The 26,260-nt window shown below is 37.9% G+C and overlaps 1 protein-coding gene across 4 annotated transcripts in view; it reads left to right on the forward strand.

Annotated features, from left to right (window-relative positions):
- Positions 1 to 9,075: 9,075 nt before the first annotated feature.
- plekhg4 (pleckstrin homology domain containing, family G (with RhoGef domain) member 4) overlaps positions 9,076 to 26,260 on the forward strand; it is a 91,895-nt gene continuing 74,710 nt past the window's right edge. For 3 of the 4 annotated variants that reach the window (XM_079867004.1, XM_079867005.1, XM_079867007.1), the window contains exon 1: positions 24,503 to 24,681. In XM_079867004.1, the coding sequence (XP_079723130.1) occupies positions 24,679 to 24,681 (3 nt within the window). In that variant the 5' untranslated portion in view covers positions 24,503 to 24,678. Of the gene's footprint in view, positions 9,196 to 24,502; positions 24,682 to 26,260 lie in introns of those variants that run through there. The other variant, XM_079867006.1, reaches the window with a different exon arrangement.

Raw genomic sequence — 26,260 nt, forward strand, 5'->3', positions numbered from 1 at the left:
ACTTTCTAAAATTGCTTTCAATTTGTCTGACAATGACAAACATATAGCATACTGTACATCTCATGTCTACTCCAAGTCTTCAGATGTCTTCATCCTTTGAGGTTCTACTATACCATAAAAGGGTATCGTATACAGAATTTGGGTTTTGCACTTAAAATTAAAAGCCATTTAGGCCACTGTACCTGTGGTGTTCTTGAAGCTGCCGGCCCATTGTTTTGTATTGCTGTGCAATTCTGTGTATGTCCTGAGGATTGTTGTGCCTTGAGAGGGACGGTGTTAAATGTTGAGAAAGAGGCCTTGTTGATCTCTATTGTGCCTGTGAACAGTATGGAGTGGGTCAGCATTGTCTTACTTGAACTTGTCGTGTTAGCAAAAATGTTGCCCCAATCATTTGGCCCCATTGAATTCGAATTGGAATTAAATGTTCCACCTATTAAATTAAAATGGCATTTTCAGATCTTTTCTCCCATGTGTGTTTTTTATAGGTAACTTTATGTGGTGTTTATGTGCCAAATAGTGAGTTTGAACAACTGCAGGAATAAGGTTAACAAAAGAGAGGACAGAGCTTTTGAAGGGCAGTGTTTGTCTCATCATTGCATGTTAATTTAACTTTTTAATGTTAGATGAAAGCAAATTCTTTATATGTTTTATTCTGTCATATTTAGCTGGTCTCAGCTGGTACTGTATTTCATCCGTAGGTAGATCCTCAGGGGGCTCGGTGAAGGAAACCTTTGGTGAATAATGAAGTTATATTCCCCCTTCAACCCAGGAGTCCCTGTGGTTTAGGCAGGGCTTCCCTAGACTGCCCTCCAAAGACTACAGCGCATTTATGTGCTAATGTGCCATTTTCCCTTCCTCAAGCCCTGAAACAGATCCCAACCAGCAATGAAGTCATTGGCGAGAGAACAAAAGTTGGATTTGAATGTGGAGACTTTAAACTGATTCCACCAAGTGATTTTCCCACCTGACTAAATATCAGGGTTTGTTGTTGTTGTTGCCCCTCTTTAGTAATCTTGAGATTTCACAGGCCATGTTCATAAAGAACCGTTTTTATAGGCACTTTTGGCATGAGTTTCAAAATTTAACTTGAAATTTAATACAAATGTAATTTAGCGTCCAACAGTATATATCATTTTTGTTATTTGCATTTTAGATTATGTATTGAGCATCTTTACAACGTTCTTCAATGGTGGTGGTGGATATAAAAATGTCCAACTTTGTTTTGTACTTTGTTTTGTTAAGGCTATTCATAGCTAACATTTTATATATCCTACACACAATTAAATATGTTCATACTTTTTTGCAGTAATTTGGCAAATCTGCGGGTTTATTTTGGAAATAACACACAATAAATATATTTTGTTCACAAACTATTTGCCGTGATCTATCATTATTTTCTTCACATATAATGTCATATTTCATCTCAATATGCTCTTTACTAACAATGAGGCCTATGCAGGCTACTAATAACACATTATTGGGGGAGGGGGAAATGGCAAATTTCTCAATTTAGCTTACACTTTTTTTTTCTTTTTTTTTTTGTAGCCTATTTATTACATTTTAAAACAACATTTTATTTATACCATCCTAACGGACTTGTAAATAACTCTGCATTTACTATTAATGATCCGCATATAAATTCTTCCGCCAAGTAATATAGGTCGCTGTTTAGTGTTTCACACAGCTACATCGCGCATTAATATTGCGACGGCTTCAGAGTTTCGACGAGGATCATCGGAATGTATAGTCCGAACTTTCCGATTAAAGATAAACATGTAACGTATTAGACAACAACCTACAATGTTTTAGGCATTAACTAGCAATGTAGATATTTAGGAATACAGAAGGTGCTGGTGCACTTGTTTTGGATTTCTGTCAACTTGTAAACTTCTGTTTTACCGCAGATCGCCTCAGGTAACATAACGTTAGCAATTATCGCTTTGTCACGCTGTCAAATCCACAAAAAAGTGTTTTACGATAGTTCATGATTGTGCAAGTGAATAAGCAGGCATATCCAGCCTGCAAAGTCTGTAAGCTAAACTCATTAAATGGTGAAAGTATGTTTTACAACTGGTCGCTGGTCTGAAAGGGAAGTTGTTTACCAGTAAAAATTGTGAAATCTTGCATTAGCTCTGGTTGATGCCACAACCTCCTTGGGACTTAATTCTTGTAAAGGTGTGGATAAGGCCTACAGAAAATGTTGGGACTATGGATACAGGCTAACTGTGCCAGGAGAACAAGACAAAAGAGCCCCAGGGCAATTAAGGTCATTATAAAACCGCTTGAAATATGCCTGATATGTGATTTAGAAGAATGTAAATGGAGGACATTTAGAACAAAAGACACAGGCTCAATCAGGAGCCTTTTTTCTTACACCACAGAAGTCTGTTATAGGTGGATTAAGTACATTTGTACAAAATTTTTTCCATTTGCTGGCAGTAGGCTACATTGTCCTCCACCCCGTGTAATGACAGTTGCTTGCTGCACACCAGGTTTGTCTTGTTATAAGATATGCAACAATAGCTATATCAACTGTTTTTGCCTTAGTGAACATGTTCTTTAATAATACAGTCATAGACAGCACAAATATGACTTGCAGTGCAAGTTCAGGGGTGTGTCTTGTCTTCCGAGGAGGCAAGGGAGGTAGTGCCTCCACAAAAAATTGGATGAGAAAATAATCATATTACAAAAGAAAACAATGCAAATATTACCATATTTGACATTTAAAAGTGTATAAATCACAAATTTTTCTAAAGAAACAATGTCCAACAGCGATACCAGCAGGTAAAGTTGCAGCGTCTCTCTTGCCTCCCCTAGGCCCATTGACAGAGTTTTAACAGACCAAGGCTGTGTCCGAAAACTTAGGTAGCTGACTTGTTGCCTCACTGCCTTATACGGCAATGACTTCATAGGCAGCGTTTGCGCATGAAGGTACCTCACAAAACTGATTTCGGACAGACTTCTGGGGCAGCGTAACGGTTTAATGATCAACAGCAAAATAGAGCAAGCTTTGGAGATAACTAAGCAAATATTTAGGCTAATTATTACAATAGTAATTTCTCGCTTGAAATAACATCTGAAGTGGAAAACGTTGGTCAAAAACGTACTACAAAGTAGTTGAGAATGAATGGGGATAAGTCATGTGAGAGGAAGCAATGCGTCCATAGCATTATGATTGGATTGGTTATAATTGAATAGAATGTGATTGGTTAGTGCGATAAATCCCGCCTCTTGTTTTTCAAATTTATGAATCGAATTATGAAAAAAAATTTGTAAGGACTGGAGGGTGTACCAGTTTTCATATTACCTTGTACTTCATGGTTTAACTGATGTAATTAACCTGCCTGGCAGGTTAACTGCAGTTGGCAGGTACCTGTATAAATCACTCACTAATTAAAGGGTGTGAACTTTAATATGTGTGTAAAGTACAGAAAGAAAGTACAGAAATTACATTTCCAGAGTTATTTTGATGCAACGTTTATGCAGATTATATCAAATATTTAATAAAACAATATAATACATAATTTTACATTTTTTCCAGAATGGCGGTTTGTGGTTGATAAATGTATTGCATCACAGACTCAGTACTAGGAATAACAATTTTTTTCCCCGCTAAATCAAGCAATGAATCCCAAAACTTTCAGAGCACTTCCGTTGGTAGATGCTGTGTTCCTGGTGCACATTAAAGTGATCAAAGCTGCAGTAGTGTGTGGAGATCACAGTAGCTGCCATCCCTTGTGGAGAAGTCCAAGAACGACGCTATTCTTTCAGGGCTTAATTGTGGGGCTGTCCGGGGTAGATTAGAAGGCAGTGTTCATACTGCTCTCTCCTTATTGGCTGGGTGAAAATTGTTCCCCCGGGTGGAAACCCTGCTCACATTCTTAAAAGACACTTTGCATTGTCACTGTGCAGCAGATCATCCGATATCTGGCTGATCTGTCAGTGGGACCTCCAAACCGAGAACAGGAATTTTCCATGTCAGGCTGGAGCACTAGCTGATTAGAGCTCCACGAGTTCTGTGAATGGGCCCCTTCTGGGTAATCACAACTATAATCATGTGTGTTTTTCCTGAATAGTGTGTCATATCACATACATACTTTTTATTAATGGCTAATATAGCCTACCAAAGCAAATTACATCAGATGAGGTTTTGCCACCCTGTCTTTTCCATTGATGAAACATTCATGGGTGTCTGTGCCAAAACATTCACAATTACTCGATATGTCAGTCTTGTACAAATGTGTGAAAAGAAAATGATTCTCAAAACAAAGTAGAGCTATTATAAAATATGTTCCGTGATTTTAAAAAGGACAGCCTCTGGCCATTTTTGACAAGACATAATCACTCTGTTTTTTTTTTTGTTTTTTTTTCAGATTATTTTCCAGCATGTGTGTACTTGCTGGATAGGAGCATTTTGTAGATTGCACAACTATCTGCTCATCCCCCAACCCTTTCAAAGAAGAGGTGGAGATGGAGCTCTTTTGATTCAAAAGAGAAGTACTATAACATTTGAAAGTGCCCTGGTCAAAGAGAGTCGCGTTAAACCAAAACTTATGCTAATGCAGAGCCCTTGATGGGATCTCTCTGCTCACAAATGTCAAGTAGAACTTACTCTCAACAAGATCTATCTATCTATCTATCTATCTATCTATCTATCTATCTATCTATCTATCTATCTATCTATCTATCTATCTATCTATCTATCTATCTATCTATCTATCTATCTATGTCTGTCTCTCTCTCTCTCTCTATCTATCTATCTATCTATCTATCTATCTATCTATCTATCTATCTATCTATCTATCTATCTATCTATCTATCTATCTATCTATCTATGTCTGTCTCTCTCTCTCTCTATCTATCTATCTATCTATCTATCTATCTATCTATCTATCTATCTATCTATCTCTGTCTGTCTGTCTGTCTGTCTGTCTGTCTGTCTGTCTGTCTGTCTGTCTATCTATCTATCTATCTATCTATGTCTGTCTCTCTCTCTATCTATCTATCTATCTATCTATCTATCTATCTGTGTCTGTCTCTCTCTATCTATCTATCTATCTATCTATGTCTGTCTCTCTCTCTCTCTCTATCTATCTATCTATCTATCTATCTATCTATCTATCTATCTGTGTCTGTCTCTCTCTCTCTCTATCTATCTATCTATCTATCTATCTATCTATCTATCTATCTATCTATCTATCTATCTATCTATCTATCTATCTGTCTGTCTGTCTGTCTGTCTGTCTGTCTGAATATTTACTTAGGAACAGATTCTCAGTAGATTGTATAGCAGTTATGTGTGTGTGCGGTTACATGGGTTCTGTGGAAAATGTTGTTTTTTTAATTTTCAATTGAATCAGATGAATAACAGAATCTAGCATTTCCACAAGAACTTCCACAAGTCAGTCGAGAAGGAACTGTGTGTTACATTTCATACATTTGGGCTGATGATGTGGTGAATTAAGATTTGTTGTTTTGGCAATTGGCATATAAATACACATTTTGAACTGAAAGCGATTGGCGGATGGTTTGAAACAGGTTGGTTGACTTGTCACTGTAAAATAGAGTTAATGTGAATGTTAATTGTGGTTGGGTTTTTTTTTATGCTCTTTTGAAAGCTCAGGCACATAACGTGTGATTGTAGAATATGGCTGTAAATAAGGGTTCTGTCCACTGGTGTGTGTCTGTCATAAGCCCTCATATGTCCTTCAGAATGTCTCAAGCTGAACTTCACACTGTTAGTAAACATCTGAAGTCTAACACAACAGACCAAAAATGCTTGTTATACACGTTTAGTTTGATGTTAGTTAAGTATTTTATGGCGGTCAGGTTGTAATCAGCCAGATCTCATGCACTAGAACTATGTTGAGAATGTGTTTGTTTTCTTCTTTCAAAAGTGTCTGATTTCATAACTGTGCAACAACTGTGTTGAAGACTGTTCATGCATTTCTAGAGATTTAAAAATAAGTGTATGAGTCACAAAAAGACTAAAGCATTTTTGTTGTGTTAGTGTACAATGTTTGATGTTTCTTAATCTGCTGTGTACCGGACAAAATTTGTGCAGTCACAGTAGCGAAACTACAGTTAATATTTTGGGCAAAGTAGGTCCATTGTAAATATCCGTAAACCAACAAATTTGCGTGTTAAAAGTTTAACAAACTTAAATCCGATGAATCCATGTGGTGAAATTTTTTTTCTCGTGAAATTACTGATTACTTGGATTCCTATTGTTCTGACTTCTCTGTCCTTGTTGGTTATTATTCGTTTTTTTATTTTTTTATTTTTTTAACGTGTGAAACTTTAAAATTGTGGTGAGAATAAATGTGACCCTGGACCACAAAACCAGTCACATGGGTCCATTTTTTGAAATTGAGATTTATACATATCTAAAAGCTGATTAAATAAGCTTTCCATTGATGCTATGGTTTGTTAGGATAGGACAATATTTGTCCGAGATACAGCTATTTGAAAATCTGGAATCTGAGGGTGCAAATTGCCTTTAAATTTGTCCATTTATGTTTGCGATTGAGCTGCATTCACTCAAAAAAATAAATGTTTTATATATTTACGGTAGGAAATTTACAAAATGTCTTCATGGAACATGATCTTTACTTAATATCCTAATGATTTTTGGCATAAAAGAAAAATCGATAATGTTGACCCAAACAATGTATTGTTGGCTATTGCCACAAATATACCCGTGCGACATGTGACTGGTTTTGTGATCCAGGGTCACAAATGAATAACACCGAGAAAACTGGAGCCATCAGCATGTCTATACATACCCCAGACAGGAAGCACACTTGACACTAGATCATGACAGTGAATCTCTCCTAAGGTAAAGATGACATTCTGATGAGTGCTCTGAGTGTTGTAGCGGATCCGGAGTAAAGGGGAAAAGCAGGACACACTTTGTGCCACAGGAGACCTCTTGTCTTAAGTTCAGACAGCCCAGTTGTCAGCACCATCCGCCATGATGAGCGTCCTGAGTATTCTAGCATTTTACAGAGTGAGAAACTGAGTAGATTTAATATGTGTTATGTGTTTTCCAGACCAGCTTGTGCCATCACTCTAGTTTCCCTTCTGTAGCTTAACTCCAGTTGAAAGAATAAGCATATTCGTGTTCAAAATAGGGATGTCAGTTAATATAAATTCCCATAATCGATCATTGTTTAAATTAACAATCAATTAATCATTAACCTTAACCTCTTAAATCCGAAGCGGGATTTAATCCGAAATCCGCTACTATATTATCACATTACTTAACCACTTGCTTGACCAGCACTAAATAGGTGTCGCTTTAAAGCTTAGAAGCTTGGCTTTACGGTGAACATAGGGAATACGACCATCACTTATCAAGTAGGCCTACTTTTTAATTTGCTGACATATTAGAAGTGCTCTATTTTCATAGTATAAAAAAATAACTGCATTACATGAAAATGTGATCTGTAAAATCATCGTACATTACAGACTTGTCATATATTGTTGAAAAGGTCTCCACTAGCAGAATACATCAAGCATATTTGTTTGTTGGAGACCAAACTATACCAAGTGTTTGTATAAAAAGCACTGCCGATGTATGTGTATAAGTACACATTATGTATTTGCGCCACGTTTTTTGTTTGTAACTTTGTGAAACAATAGTAAACCATAGTAGCTCGCATATCTTTATTTAGAGCAGATGATCTTGAACGAGGCCAAACACAACATAAGATAACGCGTAGATCATGGAGTGACATGACATGCTTGGCTTAAGCTATAGGACTTCCGGTATCCGATCACGTCGCGATCATGATGCAGTGTTTTCCAATGAAGGTTCAAGCATTGGAAACTGGATCTCGGGTATGGTGGGTTGGGATGATGTGTAGAGACCAGTCGGACACTCTCTTACAGCTGGAGTGCGCTTGGATTGGTTCTATCGGCAAAAGGACGTCTGGACTCCAGGATGATATTTCCTGCCTGTATTCTGTTCTGATGACCTTTAGCAGAAGGATTTATGTGACATGTCTGGTTTAAGTCAGTGTTTAAGCAAGGTTCAACAGATCTGAGAAAAAGGCTTTGTTACTTATTCTTTGTCTCTGTGTCACATCCACACCTCTCATGGGCAATTTCTGTTGACATAAAGAGGTGGGTCAACCTGTTCTGTCAGAGTTCGAAACCGTTCCATCCATTTTGTGATCCATCAAGTGCACGTCTTAGTGTTGTTTACATCATAAGCTAAAGGGAGATCTATTTTGAACAACATCAGACTGTCTCTGTTTGTAATGGCTTGGGTTGTTTCTCTGACATGATGAAGCTTCAGCATGATAAATGCATTGCAAAATGATTCTGTAGAAATACAGGAAGTGGCTATGGAAAAATTGATGCTGAAGTCATTTCCACCAAAAGTCATTTTTCAAAAACTTTCAAAGATACAAAGTTCAATGTTAAATAACATTCCGTCCTTTTTTATTTTCCTTCATTACCATTTATTTTCATTTGGCACAGTTTCCATCCTGCAGCCTAGTGGATTTCTTGTGTGAAGGCAAGTGTACTTTAGGGCTGTTTTGTTAAGGGTTGTATATCAAGATGTCTTGTGCCTGTGAACTTTCCAAAGACCACAAATTGTATGGCGTAATTTGAATATGAGTATGTTCCCCTGGTGTCAGTGCACGTTTTTTGGCTTGGCTGTATGTGTGTGAGTGGCTGGTTGTGAAGGCAGTGCCGTGTGTGTTTGTGTCTATGAAGTAACTCTTATTGTAATGACGAAGTCTTCACTACTCATACTGTTTTAGATAGGAAAGTCTCACATGCTCCAACTGGCAGATTTGGGAACAGTGTAGGGAAAGAGACAAATAAAGGAGTTTAAGGAGTTTAAATAAAGGAGAGAGAGAGAGAGAGAGAGAGAGAGAGAGAGAGAGAGAGAGAGAGAGAGAGAGAGAGAGAGAGAGAGAGGGAGAGAGAGAGAGGGAGGTTTTACAGAAGGGAAAGGGGAGGAGTTTTCCCCGGCTGAGTTTCCACAGTGACAGACAATCTCAGTGTGTGTATGAGTATCTCACAGGGTGTTTTTTTTTCTTTTCTCTCACATGCTGTCAGCATTACCACGGAGGGTCTTCAGAGACTGGCTGTTTTCTGATTAGCGTGATCTTGTAGGACTGAAGACTTTGGATTAGTGGAGAGCTGCTGTATTCGTCGTAGGGCAGAATCTACTTGGGGGTAAGTGACTCTCAGATTAAACATTTTGTCTGTCTGTTTCTCTGTCTCTCTCCACCTGTCTCTGGAATTCTGCCTGTCCACTTACTCAGCCTGCAGTCACAGCTCTCCATGCCCAAGCAAGTCATCCTGATAGTTTCTTTCCCCAACTTCTGCGTGCCTTCACTGTGTCCTCCCCTCCTTTCATCTCTGAACTAATGTTTTTCTTGCTCTCTGAATTTGGAATGTTGATACTGTAAATAACATGCTCTTTTTTTTATTAGATTTTTGATCAGAATGTGCAGTATATGGATATATAATGAAAAATGTGTACCTAGGTGTTGTAACTGACCAAGATACCTTTTTATATATATATATATATTTTTTTTTGTTACAAAATATTTGAGACTGTAGCCTAATTAGCTTTTTTTTTAGGTATCTGCAACAGATAAATGACTCATAATACTCTGCTCCTAGATCAGTGGTCCTCAACCTTTTTAACTCCAAGGCCCCACATTGTGCACAATAATATAATATTCTAAATTTATTTTACTCAAAATGTACTCATAGTTCATATACATTAAAGTGGCTGCAGAAATTAAAATTCTTGAAATTTCAGGATTTCAAGTTTTAGGAGCTAATTAAATTTGTGATTTACTGGATAAGGATTCAATATATATTTTTTGTAGTCACAATTAATATCTGATAAAATGTAGAAACTAGAAATGTATATCCATTATAAAATGGCCCAAGGAGTTTTAGTAATTTACATGACTTACAGGTCTAGAAATCACACTTTTAAAATGAGACCATATTATATATATCCAGGGTTTTCAAGAACGTGGGAACCCTGGTTCCTCAAAAGAAAAAACAGTGGATGGAGGGCTAAATTTATTTATTTGTTTCAGTGGCTTAATTTAATGCCTGTTTTGTCTTATTTTAGAACATTTTAAATCACCTTGGTGCCCCTTTGGAAGTTTGCTGAAGCTCCTAGTGGGCCCTCTGGACGGTAGAGAACCACTTCTCTAGGTCATCATATTGATACCTCATACATTTGTTATATTATTTATATTTTTAATGTTGGGCCATTCTAATACTTTAAAAGTACTAATATAAACCTTTTTTTACTTAAACATTAATGTACAGAGAGTGATAGGTGGCGTTAGTGTTGTGCTTGTGTGTGTGTATGTGTGTGTGCGCGCTGACAGATGCCTGCACGGCTCAGTATTTTTTTTAAATAGCCCTGTTAAGACTTTGTGTGCCGTGACTGCATTGAGTTCACACACCATTAACCTCACACATAAAGAAGACCGTTCTTACATCAGCTAGGTCAATGAGGAGTCCAGATGAATGCCTGTTGAACTTTTGGGCTGGCAGGATGAATGTGACTGTTGATTTAATAGTGCTGCAGCCCGTTTGACACCTCAGTCCAAACGCACTTTAAATTTACACCGACCTTGCACTCATAACAAAGTGTAGGAGGACTGAACTGAACAAATTCTTCAATTTTTGGATTCTCATCATCATCTGTCTGTTATGTATGTAGCACAGAGTAGGATATAATAGCAAATACATACCCCTGACTGCCTTACATGTCACAAGAATAGCCAATCAAACCTGAACTGACAAACATAGTGCCCCCACCAGATCCCTGTTACCCTGGACTGAACCCCTTTGAGTTGCTGCATGTTTGATTGCTGATTTATTCTTGAAGATGATCCTTTGGATCAAATCATTAAGATGGCCAATTGGTGAAGGTTTATTACTCTGAATTATATTGAGACCCCTTTGTGAACCCTCTTCTAGTGTGTGTACAGTGCGGTGCCGTCACGGCTGGGTGCTTCTACGCACTACAGCTGGACCTGAAGGTACAATGTCTGACCCAGAGGGCACTGAAAGTGTGGGAAACATCCCCACACTATTGCTCTGTCCTGCAGACTTCTTATCATCACTCCAAAATGAGGAATTGATCTTATGTGTAGCAGTGAAAATATTTAGGAAAGACATGCTTCATGGATAAGTCTTACCAAGTGAAAAGTATGTTTTATGATATGAACTTTGTTGCAGAGAGATTGTGGAGGCACATGAATGTATTTATGTAATTTGAAGGCATGTGTTGTACTGCCAGCACCAATTGAAGTAATCACAGATTGGCCTCAAAGTAGATGTGTAAGACCCCTTGACATTTTTATCAGTGTCATGTGGGTAAAATAAGCACTGCCTGGTAGAGCTGTCACTAAAATTCACAGGCCCAGGAAAAAAATGTTTATGGGTGGGCCCCCTCTCTACCATAGAGGACCCCAGACAACTGCTGCATGGTATTATGGGTGATTATGAGTCCGTTTTTTGCTTGAACAGAAAAGAACAGAGAGGGGAAGAACCAGGGACAGGATATTGCAGAATGTCTCTAGCAGAAAATAGTGAACATTGCCTTAAAATTCAATTTCCTCTGTTGAAGCTCCAACCATCTGCCTTCTCCCATCTTTATCCCTAATACTTATGTGCTCATGCATTGCTTACACGTAGATATGAGAAAGAAGGAAAAACATTGGCGGTTAACTATGTGGTGTGATGAAATGAAGCACTAGGTTAGGGAAGGTTTTCTCTGACACTTAGCCCTGGCTCTGGATTCTCTGATTTTCATAACATCATGATATACTCTTCCCTTTTCTATTCAAATCAAAAGTATATCCTATCTCTCTCTCAGACATGCATTGTTTCTTTCTCTCTGAATATCATGTGTTTCATGTTAAATTAGACAAACAGTCTGGTGATTTCCCCAATGAGGGTATCTAGGTCTCATTCGGTTTGCTCAAAGGGGAAGATAGAGTGGGTCCAGAACAGAGTTAGCATTAGCACTCCACTCAATATGGATTTAATGTTGAAATCAGGGAATGATTCTCTCACAATGTCTATTACATTTATTTCAGTAGTGTTTCATTTAGTTCCTTGAACATGATTACAAGAGGTTTTGACATGCAGTCCTTGGCCTTTTTAAATGAATTCAGAATGGTGATGCTTGGATGAAAAAAAAGAAGATCTTCTTAACCGGTCTTTACACATTTATTTATTTATTTGTCATTGTGGGATGGCTGTTGGATAGGAGGAATATTTTGACCTCTTTTCTTGGTGGTCAGACTGTAATATTTTGCAGAAAACCTTAACTCTTGTTTACGTCCACATGTTGTTCAGTTTCTCCACATCGTTTATGAATGGGATATCTGATAAAAACTAGCAGAGTGTTAAAACAAAAACAGATGCTCATAAAACCCAGATCTGGTTCGAATCTCTTCTGCATTGCAACGAAGCCCTGTTGTTTCCTGTTGTCTCCTGTTCATTTAGTGAACCACCTAAGGATCTGTCTGTCTCAATCTTTCTGCCTAAAGAATGTTTTAGATAACAAAATAAAGATACCGGTAACTAAGAGAGTGAAGAGAGAGAGCAGTCTAGAGAATAACACTAAACTTAGTGACTAAAGCCACATATATTTAGTGCTCAGTTGGGCTTGGGTGGACCTGCTCAATCCTGCAGTGATGTAACACTGAGTCTCTCTCTGCTGACTCAACATAGCTTCATCCCTGTCACCCAGTGGTTAAGAGGTTAGAGGAGTCATACTCCTGTTTTGTCCATTTGTTTTCTTTTTAGTAGTCAGAAAGTTTTCACTGTGATTAATTTGGAGATTGGTGTATGCATGTATAATTTTTTCACAAAGACCCATATTGTAAATGTATCCTCTCTTTTCATTGACTAAAGAATAATGTCTTGAAATCATTGTTAAGGTGTGAGAGGCCCGGCTGGGATAATAACATGAGCGCTTGCTGTCTGGGGCAGTTGTTCTCAACCAGAGGGGGGCATCAGAAAATGAAGAAAACTTAAAATATTTTAAGTAATACATTTTTCTAGTTTTGTCAAGCTTTAAAATATTTTATCAGGTAGAAATTGTGAGTGAAAAATATATTTTTTAATTAAACAAAATGTTGAAGACAAATGAGTCAAAAAGGTTGAGGGTTGAAGTGCATGCATGTGCCTGTGTTTGTCAGATTGGAGATGCCCAGGGAGAGTTCCCATTTTAGGTGAACTTGTGTTCACACTGTAAGGCCTAGGGTGTGTCTCAATCAATCAGCGCACTACCAAGTAATCATGTTGCGGAAAACCTGAGTCATCGGTGATCCAGTTACTTTGATCAAGGTCCTTGCATTGCCCAAATTTGGGGTATAAAAAGGAATGGGGACAGTGTTTCCCACAGATTGGTTGTGGTTCAAAATAATTCCTTCGTTAATAATTTGTTACACAGAACTTTATTATATTAAATATTAATCAAAAATGCTTCACATCTTCACAAAATCCACACCTTTAACACCCTAAAAATGACATAACAGCTTATATAGTGTTTTGACCTCGACAACCCAACTGCATTTTACCGCAAACTTGCGACTAACATTAGTTAACTCACTAAAGAAGGCGCAATCGCTTGTTTGCTAAGGGTCGGGACTCCAATATTAACACTCTGACAACATTGTATTCAGAATCTAAAATACTTTTTCATCTTGTTGATCTCGGATGATCTCGTTTTCATGGAGACAGACGCGGTGTGCACGGAGGGGAGGGGAGGGGCTGTGTGTGTGTGTGTGTGTATGTGTATATGTATATGTATGTATGTATGTATGTATGTATGTGAGAGAGACGCGTGAGTGACAGAGAGACGGAGGGAGAGCAGGGAAAGGAAATGCAGCTAAACGAATATGCTGCGTGTTTTAAATAGCGTTAAAAAAAAAATCGGTGGCGCACCGCCACAAATTAGTCTATGTGTGGGAAACACTGGGGGAAACAGTCTAGGACATGGTGAAGCAACATGCAAAAGCACCCTTCTGATTAGTCACAGGTGAGTGAAGTCATCAGGGCTCCACCTGTTAGTGAATTTCTATCCCTAAATCTCATTACTAATACACTTCCTAACAATAATGTTCAGCCCTTTAATGATACATAATTTGTCTTTGGCTGCATTCCATACTCTCTGAGTAGGTACTTCTTTTTAATACAGTGTACTTTGCGACAGATAAAAGCATGTTCTATTTAGTATGAATGTGTGTAGTAGGGGTGTCGCGATATATCGGTATTGATGATAATCGTGATATTTAAAAAATGAAATATCGTTATCATGTTAATTAGGGGTGTCTCAATGTACCGGTATTGGCGATAACTGTAATATTTCAAATGAATAGTACAAATATGAATGAATGAATGAGGCATTTATATATAGCCTATATTTACATGACTTTTGCAGGTCTAGAAAAGACTCAACTGCTGTGCAAGCGCTTTACAATCATATTAGGGGAGTCTCTCCTCAACCATCACCAGTGTGCAGCCAGCATCCACTTGAAATATGACGCAAGTCAGTTCTTTGCGTTCTTGGAATTGAGAAACCGTGATATTGTGTGAAATAGTGAAATATTGGGGTGCAGTTGTTGACTGTGGCTGTATGTGAAGTAAGTGAAATGTATGTTGGTCACTATCACGGTGGCGTTTCCTCCCACAGTGGCTTGTGTCCCATCCAGGCCCATCATTCATATAGACATGATAATAAATGTACATGGTGCAGGTATATTGATATTTATGAAGGAAACTCATTTTCTTTGAAGACTGGATCATTTATTCTGTGAAGCTGAGGTTAGGGGTTAATAATGTTGGTGAGTCTTAATGGCTTTTCGGCTGAACTGACTGAAACACTAATGTGTACAAATAGTCATTTTCAGTATTTAACACATTTTACATGCTTTGGTGACACAAGCATGTGTCATGGAAAGGTCCTTGCCCATGTGTGCACAAACAGTAACCCAGTAATATATTTACTAGTAAATTCATCAATAAATCATTATTATTATTATTTGTATTGTCATTATTATTATTGTGCGTGATCATTTTTTCTTGGCCGAAGCCAACTATTTTTGTTATATTGCCTAAAACAGTGATAATTTATTTATTAATTTATTTATAAAGTATTATAATAGGAAAGCTATTTAGTGACATTGTTATAAAGAATTCAGAAACTTTTTGAAATATTTTACATTTACTTCTGACAATTTTCCTTATGTTTTAAAAGAGAACTGATTTTTTCAGCCTGAATTTGTTGTTTCTAAAGTAAAAACTCCACATCATTCTGTCTAATGAACACTTCAGTGCACTGCCTTCACAAAAGGTTTCATTTAAACCGCAAACCGCTCATGTGTTTCCCAGAATGATTTGAAAATGTGTTCAGGGTGTGTTTACTCATGTCAAACATAAAAGCACTGATGTTGACTCAATAGGTGACCGGCAGAGCACCTAAAGACATCTCACATCATTTTTTACCTTACCGTAGCTTGGTGTAAAAGAAGCATTGTTAAGTGTTTTATTAGACTTGTATGCTCTGGTTTTATTTAACTATTCAGACTACAGGTGCACTTATGAGCATGTGTGGACTTTCTCGTGCTTATGTCCACAAAAGGATGTCTAGCTGTGGTTAACCGTCCATTCATTAAACACTTAGTGGCACAAACAGATTAAAAAAGATGGCGCTGAAGCTGAACTACTCTTATGTAAGTAGATTTGGTAGTAAGTCGTTATTTAGCAGATGCTACTGCACTTATTAAAGGCACAGTTGCCTCTAGAGCAATCTGGTAGACCCACAAAAAATATGAAGGATTTGTATTCCATTTTAATTGACTGAATTCATCTAGTAAAAAATTGTAGAAGCATTAGATTGCTGTTGATTTGACTTCAGGATGCAGTGTAACCGTTAATAAAATCTGTCTGTCTTATGTGATGCTGGTCGAATGATTATGATAGCACATTTTTAATCTAGTCTTTGTTGAGGCTGTAGCCGACAGGCATACAGAGCGGCAGCGATTTACAAAGCTAAAGTCAATATTAAAGACTGGTGTAATGGCATCAGCCAGTCACAGTTTTATCCGGGGGAAATCCTCTCTCACAATGGACTGAAACAGGTTTGCTTTTAGACAAGTTGTAGGAGTCGAACCGAAAAGCATCAACCTTACGCTGATGAAGAATCAATATATTTGTGTCAAATCCTCCTGCAAGAGGTTTTACACTTCTCTGTGTGTGTGTGGCGGTCCTGTCCTTCTGCTGACCTTAATTCTTAAGGTTCAGAATTTGGGTGAATAATTAGAACAGAACTTTCATAGCATCTCTTGTGATTCAGCACAAATCACTCGCATTAATGTGATACATTTTAACTTAATGTGATACTAAGTTTAGTTTCTAAATGATCATATTCATTGCCATTAAACATTTAACATTTATTCCACCTTATATTTAACCTGACCAATGAATGTAATTTGTAACTGATAAGACAAGTTATTCAGTGGTGACTTAAACCTGAATGCGCAATGGGGACCCAAATTGAGGACCCAATGAGGAAACAAGCTTATAAATCATACAGAATGAGTTTTTTCGAAAATGTAACAATGCTCATTCTCCAGTCATAATTTTTCTCCTTCTCTTTCCGTCTGTCCATTTGTCCCAGTGGAAGTGTTGCAGCATGAATTTGGAGGTATTTTGATGCCAGAAATTCCCTCTTTCAAGAAAAAACACTTTTCTCTCTCTGTCAGAATTGCTGTAGGCATCTCTTTCTACATTCTTGGTAGATAAATTTGACTATCGCAATTCCCAGCAAAGTGCATATTTTAGCACACCTGGATTTGTAGATATGTGGTTTAACTGTTGAGATCTATGATGGTTCTCTCTTTGTTTTCCTCTTGAGAAGGAAAACAGACGACTCTCTTCATTGACGCTCATTCTCTCTCAGCTTTTTTCAGCACATGAAAACACATGGCATATTCATTCAGAGAACCTCACATGTGTTTGTCATTCATCTGTTTAATCTCTGTTGTCGTTGCTGATATGGGTGTAGCTCAGATTTTCTATTCTGTCTCTCTATATCTCTGTTGGGTTTAGCTGATAATGTTCTTCTCCTGCGACAGAAATTGGCACAAACTGATGTAATTGTTATGGGAACACAAGAGTGTTTATTCCAGCAGTCTCTGCGCCAGTTTGTCTTGTTTTCTTCTCATTTAAGGTTCTATCAGTGTTACTGCTTTTTGTCCATCCATATCATATAATGATAAGCATGTCCTGTTTTGATCAGTCACATGTTATTATCTCTCTCTCTCTCTCTCTCTCTCTCTCTCTCTCTCTCTCTCTCTCTCTCTCTCTCTCTCTCTCTCTCTCTCTCATTCTCTCATTCTCTCTCATTCTCTTGTTCTCTTTATATAAACTGTGTAATCTAATAAATCTAAAAATAAATCAGTTTCTCTGTCCCTTGAGCCTCTCAGAAGGCAGAGAGGGCTTCAGGTTAACTGGTATCAGCAGTGCATTAGTCAGTCCTGCCAGACAAACTGCATGTCTTTTCATGTTTAATCACTTAATCAGATTGAGTTTTGGAGAAACAGAGCAGGACAGACAGTCTTGTTTTCCCATCATCTATGTTTGTAAATCTTGAGAGTCTGTGTGTGGAAGCAAACAATAAATGCCAGTAATAAGTCATTGTAGAAGTGCACTAAGTAATGTCATGTTTTCACTTTGTTCACTGACTCTGGATGCAAGCTGTTTTTTATGTTTAGTGGAATTGCAAAGATAATGGCTATATTCAGAAGGGCACTCTATCATTCTACTTCTGCTGTTTCTGCCATATAAAGATATGGCAGAAATAGTAAGAGTAGTATGGATAGTATGATTTAGCAAATTTAGTTAATGCATGGTTTCTTAGTGATTTTTTTTTTTTTGGCATACTGTAAGTGTAAAGTAGTCATTGGGAGATACATAGTCAACATTTTACCAATGTATAGCTTAAAGAAGGATCTGTATTTGGGCCTTACTGGTTGGTATTATTAGTCTAGTTGGTGAGTAAAAACCATTTGTGAGACTATTTGGGTTCATAAAACACAATGTTGGAGAATTGCAGCTTACATTAACATGCACAGAGAGAGAGAGAGTGAAATATTTTGTCAGTGAGTACAGTACTTCAGGGATCTAGGTGTTTATGTGTTGCATCATTAAGGCCCGGGTATACTTAATTTTCCGTGTCCCTCTCCGTCTCGCCTCGTTCAGCGCATGCTCACTATCTAGAGGACTTTGTTTTCAAGTGCTCAAAACACTCGCATATGCGCTGTTGTACGTGCACCGTCCGCGCGTACACAAAAATTTGGCTGCATGTGACAGAAAATGACATCACATGGACAGTGCGTGGACCGTCGCGGAATGCGGACGACCGAAGTATAACCAGTATACTTTAATATTTAGCCTCCAGCTCCACGGTTTATTTCTCATTTGTTGGTTGCCTGAGGCCTGGGCTTGTTGTGCTGCTATTTTCAACACATACACACTGATTCTTATCTCCGGTATGTCTGGAGAGGTTTGTAGTCTTCCTTATTTATGGCCTCTTTTACCATTAAAGGTAAGAAAACAACTGCAGGGATCATTTGTCCCCATTCTCTTCCTTCTTTCTGTTGTTTGAAAGCTGTTATACTGGATCAGTCGTTATGTTATCAGACCTCTACATCACAAGACATCAAGCACACACACACTCACTCTGGCCTGTAGAGGTAGTCCTTCCCCTTGCCAGATACTCTGGATGTTGTGTGTGTAAAACCTACTGTAAAGATGTATGAGCTTCTGACTGAGATTTCCTCTGGACATAAATCCTCCCGCCTCAGACTGATCCAATTGCATGCAAATTTTCCTGTTGTTCTCAGTTTAATTAATTCTGAAATAACGGGTAGCTGAATACATTCAGTATAAGAGCTCCTTCTCACTTTACATGGGCTGATTTCTACAGACTTGAAGTCAGAGCATCTCTGTAGATGTTCTCTCTCTTCTTTTACCTCAAACTCTGTAGCCTGTGATAAAGTGTGCTACACACACACACACACACACACACACACACACACACACACACAGGAACAGGAACTGAGCATTACTCCTGATGACAGCCTTGGATGAAGGACCATGTCATATAATGAGCCATTAACAAAGGTTGCAACACAAGAAATGCTTTTTTGCCCTATGGCTGAATATCCACTCTGAAACAGTGTTTTCCTCTTCCTGTCATAGATTGACTGTGTGGACTTTATGAGATCATTTTTGTGTCTATTTACAAGGTAACGTATCAGTGTCAAAAATGGTTAAAGTCTTACAGGGGTAGACGGAATGCACAAAATACACACACACACACACACACACACACATCTTAGTGCTGCGTTCGATACTATAGATCATACAATACTCTTAGATCGACTACAAAATTATACTGGTGTTCAAGGACAAGCACTAAGCTGGTTTAGATCGTATTTATCTGACCGCTACCATTTTGTTTATTTAAATGGAGAAAAATCGATCATAACTCCAGTAAACTATGGAGTGCCGCAGGGATCTGTGTTAGGCCCTCTATTATTCTCAATATATATGCTGCCACTTGGAAATATTATAAGGAAACATGGAATTAGTTTCCATTGTTATGCTGATGACACTCAAATCTATATTTCATCACGGCCGGATGAAAACGCTAAATTATCCAAATTGACAGAGTGTGTTAAAGATATAAAAGATTGGATGACGCGCAATTTTCTTTTATTAAATCCAGACAAGACAGAGGTACTAATCATCGGTTCAAAAAACCACCCACAAAACCTCTTACAATACAACTTTAACATCGTAGGATGTCCTGTTACTTCATCCTCTACAGTAAAAGACCTGGGTGTTATATTAGACTGCAACCTGTCTTTTGAAAATCATATTTCATATGTTACAAGAACAGCCTTTTTCCACCTTAGAAACATTGCTAAGCTACGTAATATGCTATCTGTTTCTGATGCAGAAAAGTTAGTTCATGCATTCATGACCTCGAGACTAGATTACTGTAATGCTTTATTGGCTGGTTGTCCTGCATCCTCAATAAACAAGCTACAGTTAGTCCAAAATGCTGCCGCTAGAGTTCTAACTAGATCAAGAAAATATGATCATATAACTCCAATTTTATCATCACTACATTGGCTACCTATAAAGTTCCGTATTAATTACAAGGTATTGCTACTGACTTATAAAGCCCTAAACGGCTTAGCTCCAGTTTATTTAACGGATCTTCTATCGCCCTATAATCCATTGCGCTCTTTAAGGTCAGTAAATTCGAGGCTTTTGGTCATACCTAGGATATCCAGATCCACCAAAGGAGGGAGAGCATTTTCACATTTAGCTCCAAAACTCTGGAATAGCCTTCCTGATACTGTTCGTTGCTCAGACTCGCTCTCCCAGTTTAAAACTAGATTAAAGACGCATCTCTTCAGCCAGGCATTCATATAATACTTTTAATCTTACAGTTAAATCCGACCTCTAGTTCATAAACGCCAGAGGAGAACTGGCCCCCGACTGAGCCCGGGTTCTCCCAAGGTTTTTTTTTCTCCATTAGGTCACCTGATGGAGTTTTTCGGTTCCTTGCCACTGTTGCCTTTGGCTTGCTCAGTTGGGGATATTTGGGAATATATAATTTAATTAATCAATCAACGATACTATTGATCAGCATTACCAAACGTGGACGTTCCACTAGAAACAAACATTGATGTATTGTTTTATTACTGTGAAGCTGCTTTGATACAACCTATGTTGTGAAAAGCGCTATATAAATAAACTTGACTTGACTTGACTTGACATCCAGGAATTGTATATTATTATATTATGTTAAGTTAAACATATACAACACACATTTTAAACTTTAATGAACAATGAAATACTACCTTTATTATTAGGAAAACACAATGGCTGTCATTAGTTGGCACTTTCTGACTATTTCATTTGTATGCAACTAAGTTGTAAATGCTTTTGGAAATATGAATGTACAAATATATAAAGATACAATGTACATATATTTGTCATGCCAATAAAGATCAGTAAAATTAAACTATTTGAAACTGAGAACAGGGGAATTAAATGCTTTCAAAATGTTTTATTTAATTTTTTTAATTCAATATTTAGTTTTAATATTTCTGGCATGGCAGTGAGTTGATCCTGTTTTTTGAGGAATCTTTCCTACATGGCTTCCTGCTGTTACAGTGTGCAGCTGGAATGCGAGTATTCATGTTCCAGTCACTGCAGAGTGCTTTGGCTCCCCCTGGTCCGCCTGCATTTAACTCCTTCCCTCAAGCCCAGCTCTCCACAAACTTTTAGTGAGAGCGATTCAGACAGCAGAATTCTGTATTTTCACCACAAGGTACCTGTAAGAGGTTTATTATTGCACCTCATCTCCTCAAATAATCTCAAAATGAAGTGTGTAAGTTTTGTGCCCTGTGATTGACACCAATCAGAATTTTTTTCTCAAATACTCCTGCTTCTTCCACTCCGCCTACCGTCTTTCATTAAGAGTAGATTAGGGTATTATGAATAGAGTATCCATGGCAGTACTGCAGGGGATCTGCCAGTTATTGTTTTATGTTGTATTATGTTGAAAAATAAATAAAAATACATTGTTTAATTAACTTTACTCAAAAGTTACAGAAGCTAAAGTGATTTTTTAAATGTTTTTTTTAAATGTTTTAAGAGTATGAGGTAAAATGTACAACTATATGACTTTTAAAAAAATGTTTTTGCAATGTAAGCATCATAACAAAGTATATAAATACATTAATATGGTACTGTACCAATGCTATTCGGCCAACGTCGGCTGTCCGTGAGAGTCTGTCAGGCCAGTTTTTGCGGTGTGTTCTACACGTCGGCAGCAATTGCCCGATTCTGCATGTAGTCTTTGTGGTGTTTTCAAGAGCAGCTTTTTGTCCCAGAACGCAGCCGACGCAAGGCTAGTTCTTTGATGTCAGCTTGGTGTGTTACGGCCTTAAAATGCAGCACTTATTTATACACTACAGGGGTCCCTGGTCAATTTCTCTATACATCAATTTAACCTTGGCCTGTAAATGGTTGAAGACCTCTGGACTAGAGCCAAAGGAACATGTGTTTTTACAATGCCTGGTTAAAAGTAAATATATTTTAATTTAGGAATGGTCACATGCTTGACATTGAGAGTTTTAGTGAGGCAGGGTCATACACTGCACAGACTCTATTTATACTGAACCCCTATATAAATAGACAGACCTAACCTAGTGATGAAAAACTTAAACACAGAGACCCACATATGTGGATTCAAATTAGTATGACCTTAACTCAGTGTTCAGGTTTATGTGCAGCTTGGTACTAAGCTGAGAAATCTCCTTTGTGTTCTGGCAGGTCAGGCTCACATAAAAGCTAGATGTTTGAGTTTGAGGGCTTCTCATGCTGTTTCCAGCAGGGGAAATATATACCAGCGGATTTATTTGTTGACTTTTCCAAAGTGATTTATATACTTGAATGTGGTTTAATTATTGATTTAAGGGTCCTGTCAATGTTACTTAAGAAAATCAATATCCAAGATGACATTAAAAGGAACTGGTTAAAAATTTACTTAAACACTGAGTTGCATTTGTTTGCCCAGTACGAGAACTTCTTGAGCAGCAAATCAGCATATTATAATATATCTATACAATGATTTCTGAAGGATCACGTGACACAGAAGACTGGAGTAATGGCAGCTGAATATTCAGCTTTGCCATCTCAGGAATAAATTGCATTTAAAAAAAAAAAAAAAAATATATATATATATATATATATATATATATATATATATATATATATTTTTTTTTTTTTTTTTTACTGTATTTTTGTCCAAATAAATGTAGCCTCAGTGAGAAGAATAAACTTATAAACTCTTATAAACAGTAATATGTAAATTCACCCACTGCTCTTCTTCAAATCTTCTAGCGCATGGCTGTAGTCTTATATTGAAATGTATGTTGTTTAAAAGCTTAGCTGATGCTAGTTCGCCCAAAATGGATAATTCTGTCATCAATGTTGGATCTTTATTTAATGTAAAAATATGCAGTTAATGGTTGAAAAAAAAAAAAAAACTGCAGATGGAAAGAGGCATTCAGACTTCTAAAGAGAGAAAAAAGGATTTTGAGGTACAAATAATAAATTAATTATTTAATTATAACTGTGATTCAAATTAATTAGAGGTGCTTTAATGCAGCTTAGACCAGCTGTGCATTTGACTGAGGCACTGACCCCCTCTGCCCCATGTTCACCTCACCCCTCACGGTCTGTCTTTCTCCTTGTTTATCCCTTCTCAGCTTTTAGACAGTGACAAGCAGATCAAGTGTCAATCACTCATCTTGGACAGCATTTCTCCTCCCATTAGAGCTCTGTGTCCATTCACTATGCCAGCATGGAGTCAGTCTCTGGGTGTATGTAGTTGTCTCAGTGAAAATCCTGGTTACCACTGTTTCCTTTAAAAACCCTTTACTGTAAATTTCCCTGACTCATTTCTGTTCTTACAAGTAACATACATTTGACTGAATTATGTATTTTGGTAAATGTATTAAAATTCAAAAGCATTGTTTTTCCACTAATAACATCATGTACTAGTCAGTTAAGGTCACATAAAGTGAGTCAGTTCAGTTCAGTTGGATGCAATTTTATATATATTTTTTTATATATATTTTCACTTTACATTTTAATTGTAGTTTAGGTTTTACTAATTTTATGTGCTTTTGTCATTTCTACCATTTCTATTTAGGCTAACTTTATTTTTAATTTCATTTTTAGTCATTTTAGTACTTTTTTACTTTTAAGTTTTCCGTATAATTTTTACATTTTATTTCAGCTTTATTTAAATTACGGATTTAAAAAAAATACATAATTTATATAATATATATTAAATATTATAATTATATAATAAATTGTATATTATAATAGCAACTCTGAATGATTTGAGCTGATTTTTTTTTTTTTTTTTTTCATGTATGTGTAAAAATACATAATACATTACGGAGAGGATAGTTTACCCAAAAATGTAAATTCATAATTTACTCACCCTCATGAATTTCTTTCTTCTGTGGAACATAAAAGTAGATATTTTGAAAAATGTAGTGCCCATTGACAAAAACCAACAACACTTATCTTCTTAAAGATAGTCATACAGGTTTAGAACTACACAAAGGTGAGTGGGTAAACTTATCCCTTTAATACTTTCTTTTAATTGTAAGACACTGCATATTTAATATGTAGTTTGCATGTTTGTGTTGACAATTTTTCCCCTTGTGTATGTTTTGCTCCAGCAGCTTGTGTAGAGTGTGATGGGGAGGGGCTTTTGAGCTGTGGGTGTGTCCATAACTTTCTGAGTGACAGGCAGCCAGGCAGTGTGAGAGGGGAGGGGCAGAGTGTGTGAGGGCGGTCTCTACCTCGTGAGCTGCTGCAGTGTGTGGGGAGTGTGTCAGTGTGTCGGAGACCTGCAGTTTGGAAGGGTTAGTGAGCAACACACACAAACTTGCCCACTCAGCACACATGCACGCACACCCACACGCAACCGCGGCACGGGACGCCGCCGGACTCACTGGAAAATGAATCTAATGAAGGGAAGGACAATCCGCCTGCAGTATGGTGAGTACAGACAGCGGTGGAGTTTAGAGGTGCTAATGGCTTTACCTTATGGGGGGTTGAGACGGGGGAGGGGTGGGAGAGAGGGGGATACTGTTACTGTTTTACTGAGTTTTACTGTACTGCTGCTGATTACATGTATCAACAGTGTGAGACTGAGTAGACTAGAAGAGAAGGGTGTAGCTAAGCGGGAACATCTTTATATTGTTGCTGGTTATTCAAGGTTTATGTGAACAGAACCTCTAGTCGTGTGTTTTTAATGAATAAGTGGTCAGAGTGTGTGTTGGTGGTCTTGTACTGTCCTTGACACAGGTAAAGCAGCCAAGGGGAGCGAAACTGTGGATTCAGCACTTCACTGAGAGCTGACTGCATTCTGCTGTTTTTCTGTAGGTTTCATAGAGCCGGCTTGAATGTGTCTGTGTGTGACATATCTTCATGACTATCGGAGTGTAGCCTATGTGTGTGTGTGCTTAGGCCTGTCACGCCAGCTGTTCTCTTCATTACACTCGTCTCCTTTACATCTCAGCGAGCCTATAAAGAGGTCAGCCATGCAGAGAGGAAGGGAAGTGTGTATGTGTGCGCAACACTCTTGGCCTTTCGCTCTCTTATAGGTGACTGCTGCCCTGAAGGTGAGGAATGAAGGCAATATGTTTCATCTGAAACCATATTTTTTTGATTGTTTGAAAACGCTGACATGTGTGGATTGAATTTAGCCCTGTCTTCTGCGTTTGGGGCTGATATTGAAAATGGACCCAGATGGAAAGAATGTAAGATGGAAAGAGGGGCAAAGTGAAGTGTTTAGAGTAGAAGTATGTTGCTATTAGTACACTCATATGCTCATTCATCAGTCCAAACCACAATTACGCTCCGAGCAGGTTGTGCCGTGCTACATCTGCTCGTTGAACCACAAACATTCATAGTTCTAACTCTTTATGAGGCACTTCCTCTGACCTGAAGTGTATCTTCTCTAAGAGCGCTGCTGGGCTTGTCCTGTGAACAATCGCTCTGTCCTTGTAATTGAGTGAGCCGAGTACAATTTGCAAAGTCAATCTAAACATCCAATCCCCCAAACTGCATATGGTTCAGTTTTTCAGGAAACACTGCAGCTCTGGCTCAGTGATCTGTAGCTTACAATAGCTGTCGAGGTAACTGGAAACAAATGCGTTTAAAAGCTAAATAGCCTCCCGCTCATTCATTCACGTCCACCTCTGCTTGTCTAGATGCCAGAGCCTTAAATTAGGCCCATTTATTGTCCTTCATTGCTTTTTTTGTGTGTGTCTCTGGGCAATTTGGCAGTGATCTTTAATTCAGCCCACCTCACTGTAGAGACATTTGTCCAAGGGTCACTGGGTTATCTAGTAACTGTGTTTGAAGAGCAGGTTTACTCAGATGCTTTAGAGAGGTCTGAGGTTTGTCTGGAGCTGTGTTCAGGTAGAGGGCTTTTCCTGAGCCTGCCCTGATGTGTTAAACTTTAACTCTTCAGAGAAAAGCTGCATGCTTAGAAGATTTCATGACTCTTGACTGAAGAATTTTGCCGTTCCGTTCTTCAGGGTCTTCGTGAGGAAGGCAGCTGCAGGGTTTT

Source organism: Squalius cephalus (assembly GCF_949319135.1).
Source record: "Squalius cephalus genome assembly, chromosome: 3".
NCBI lineage: Eukaryota > Metazoa > Chordata > Actinopteri > Cypriniformes > Leuciscidae > Squalius > Squalius cephalus.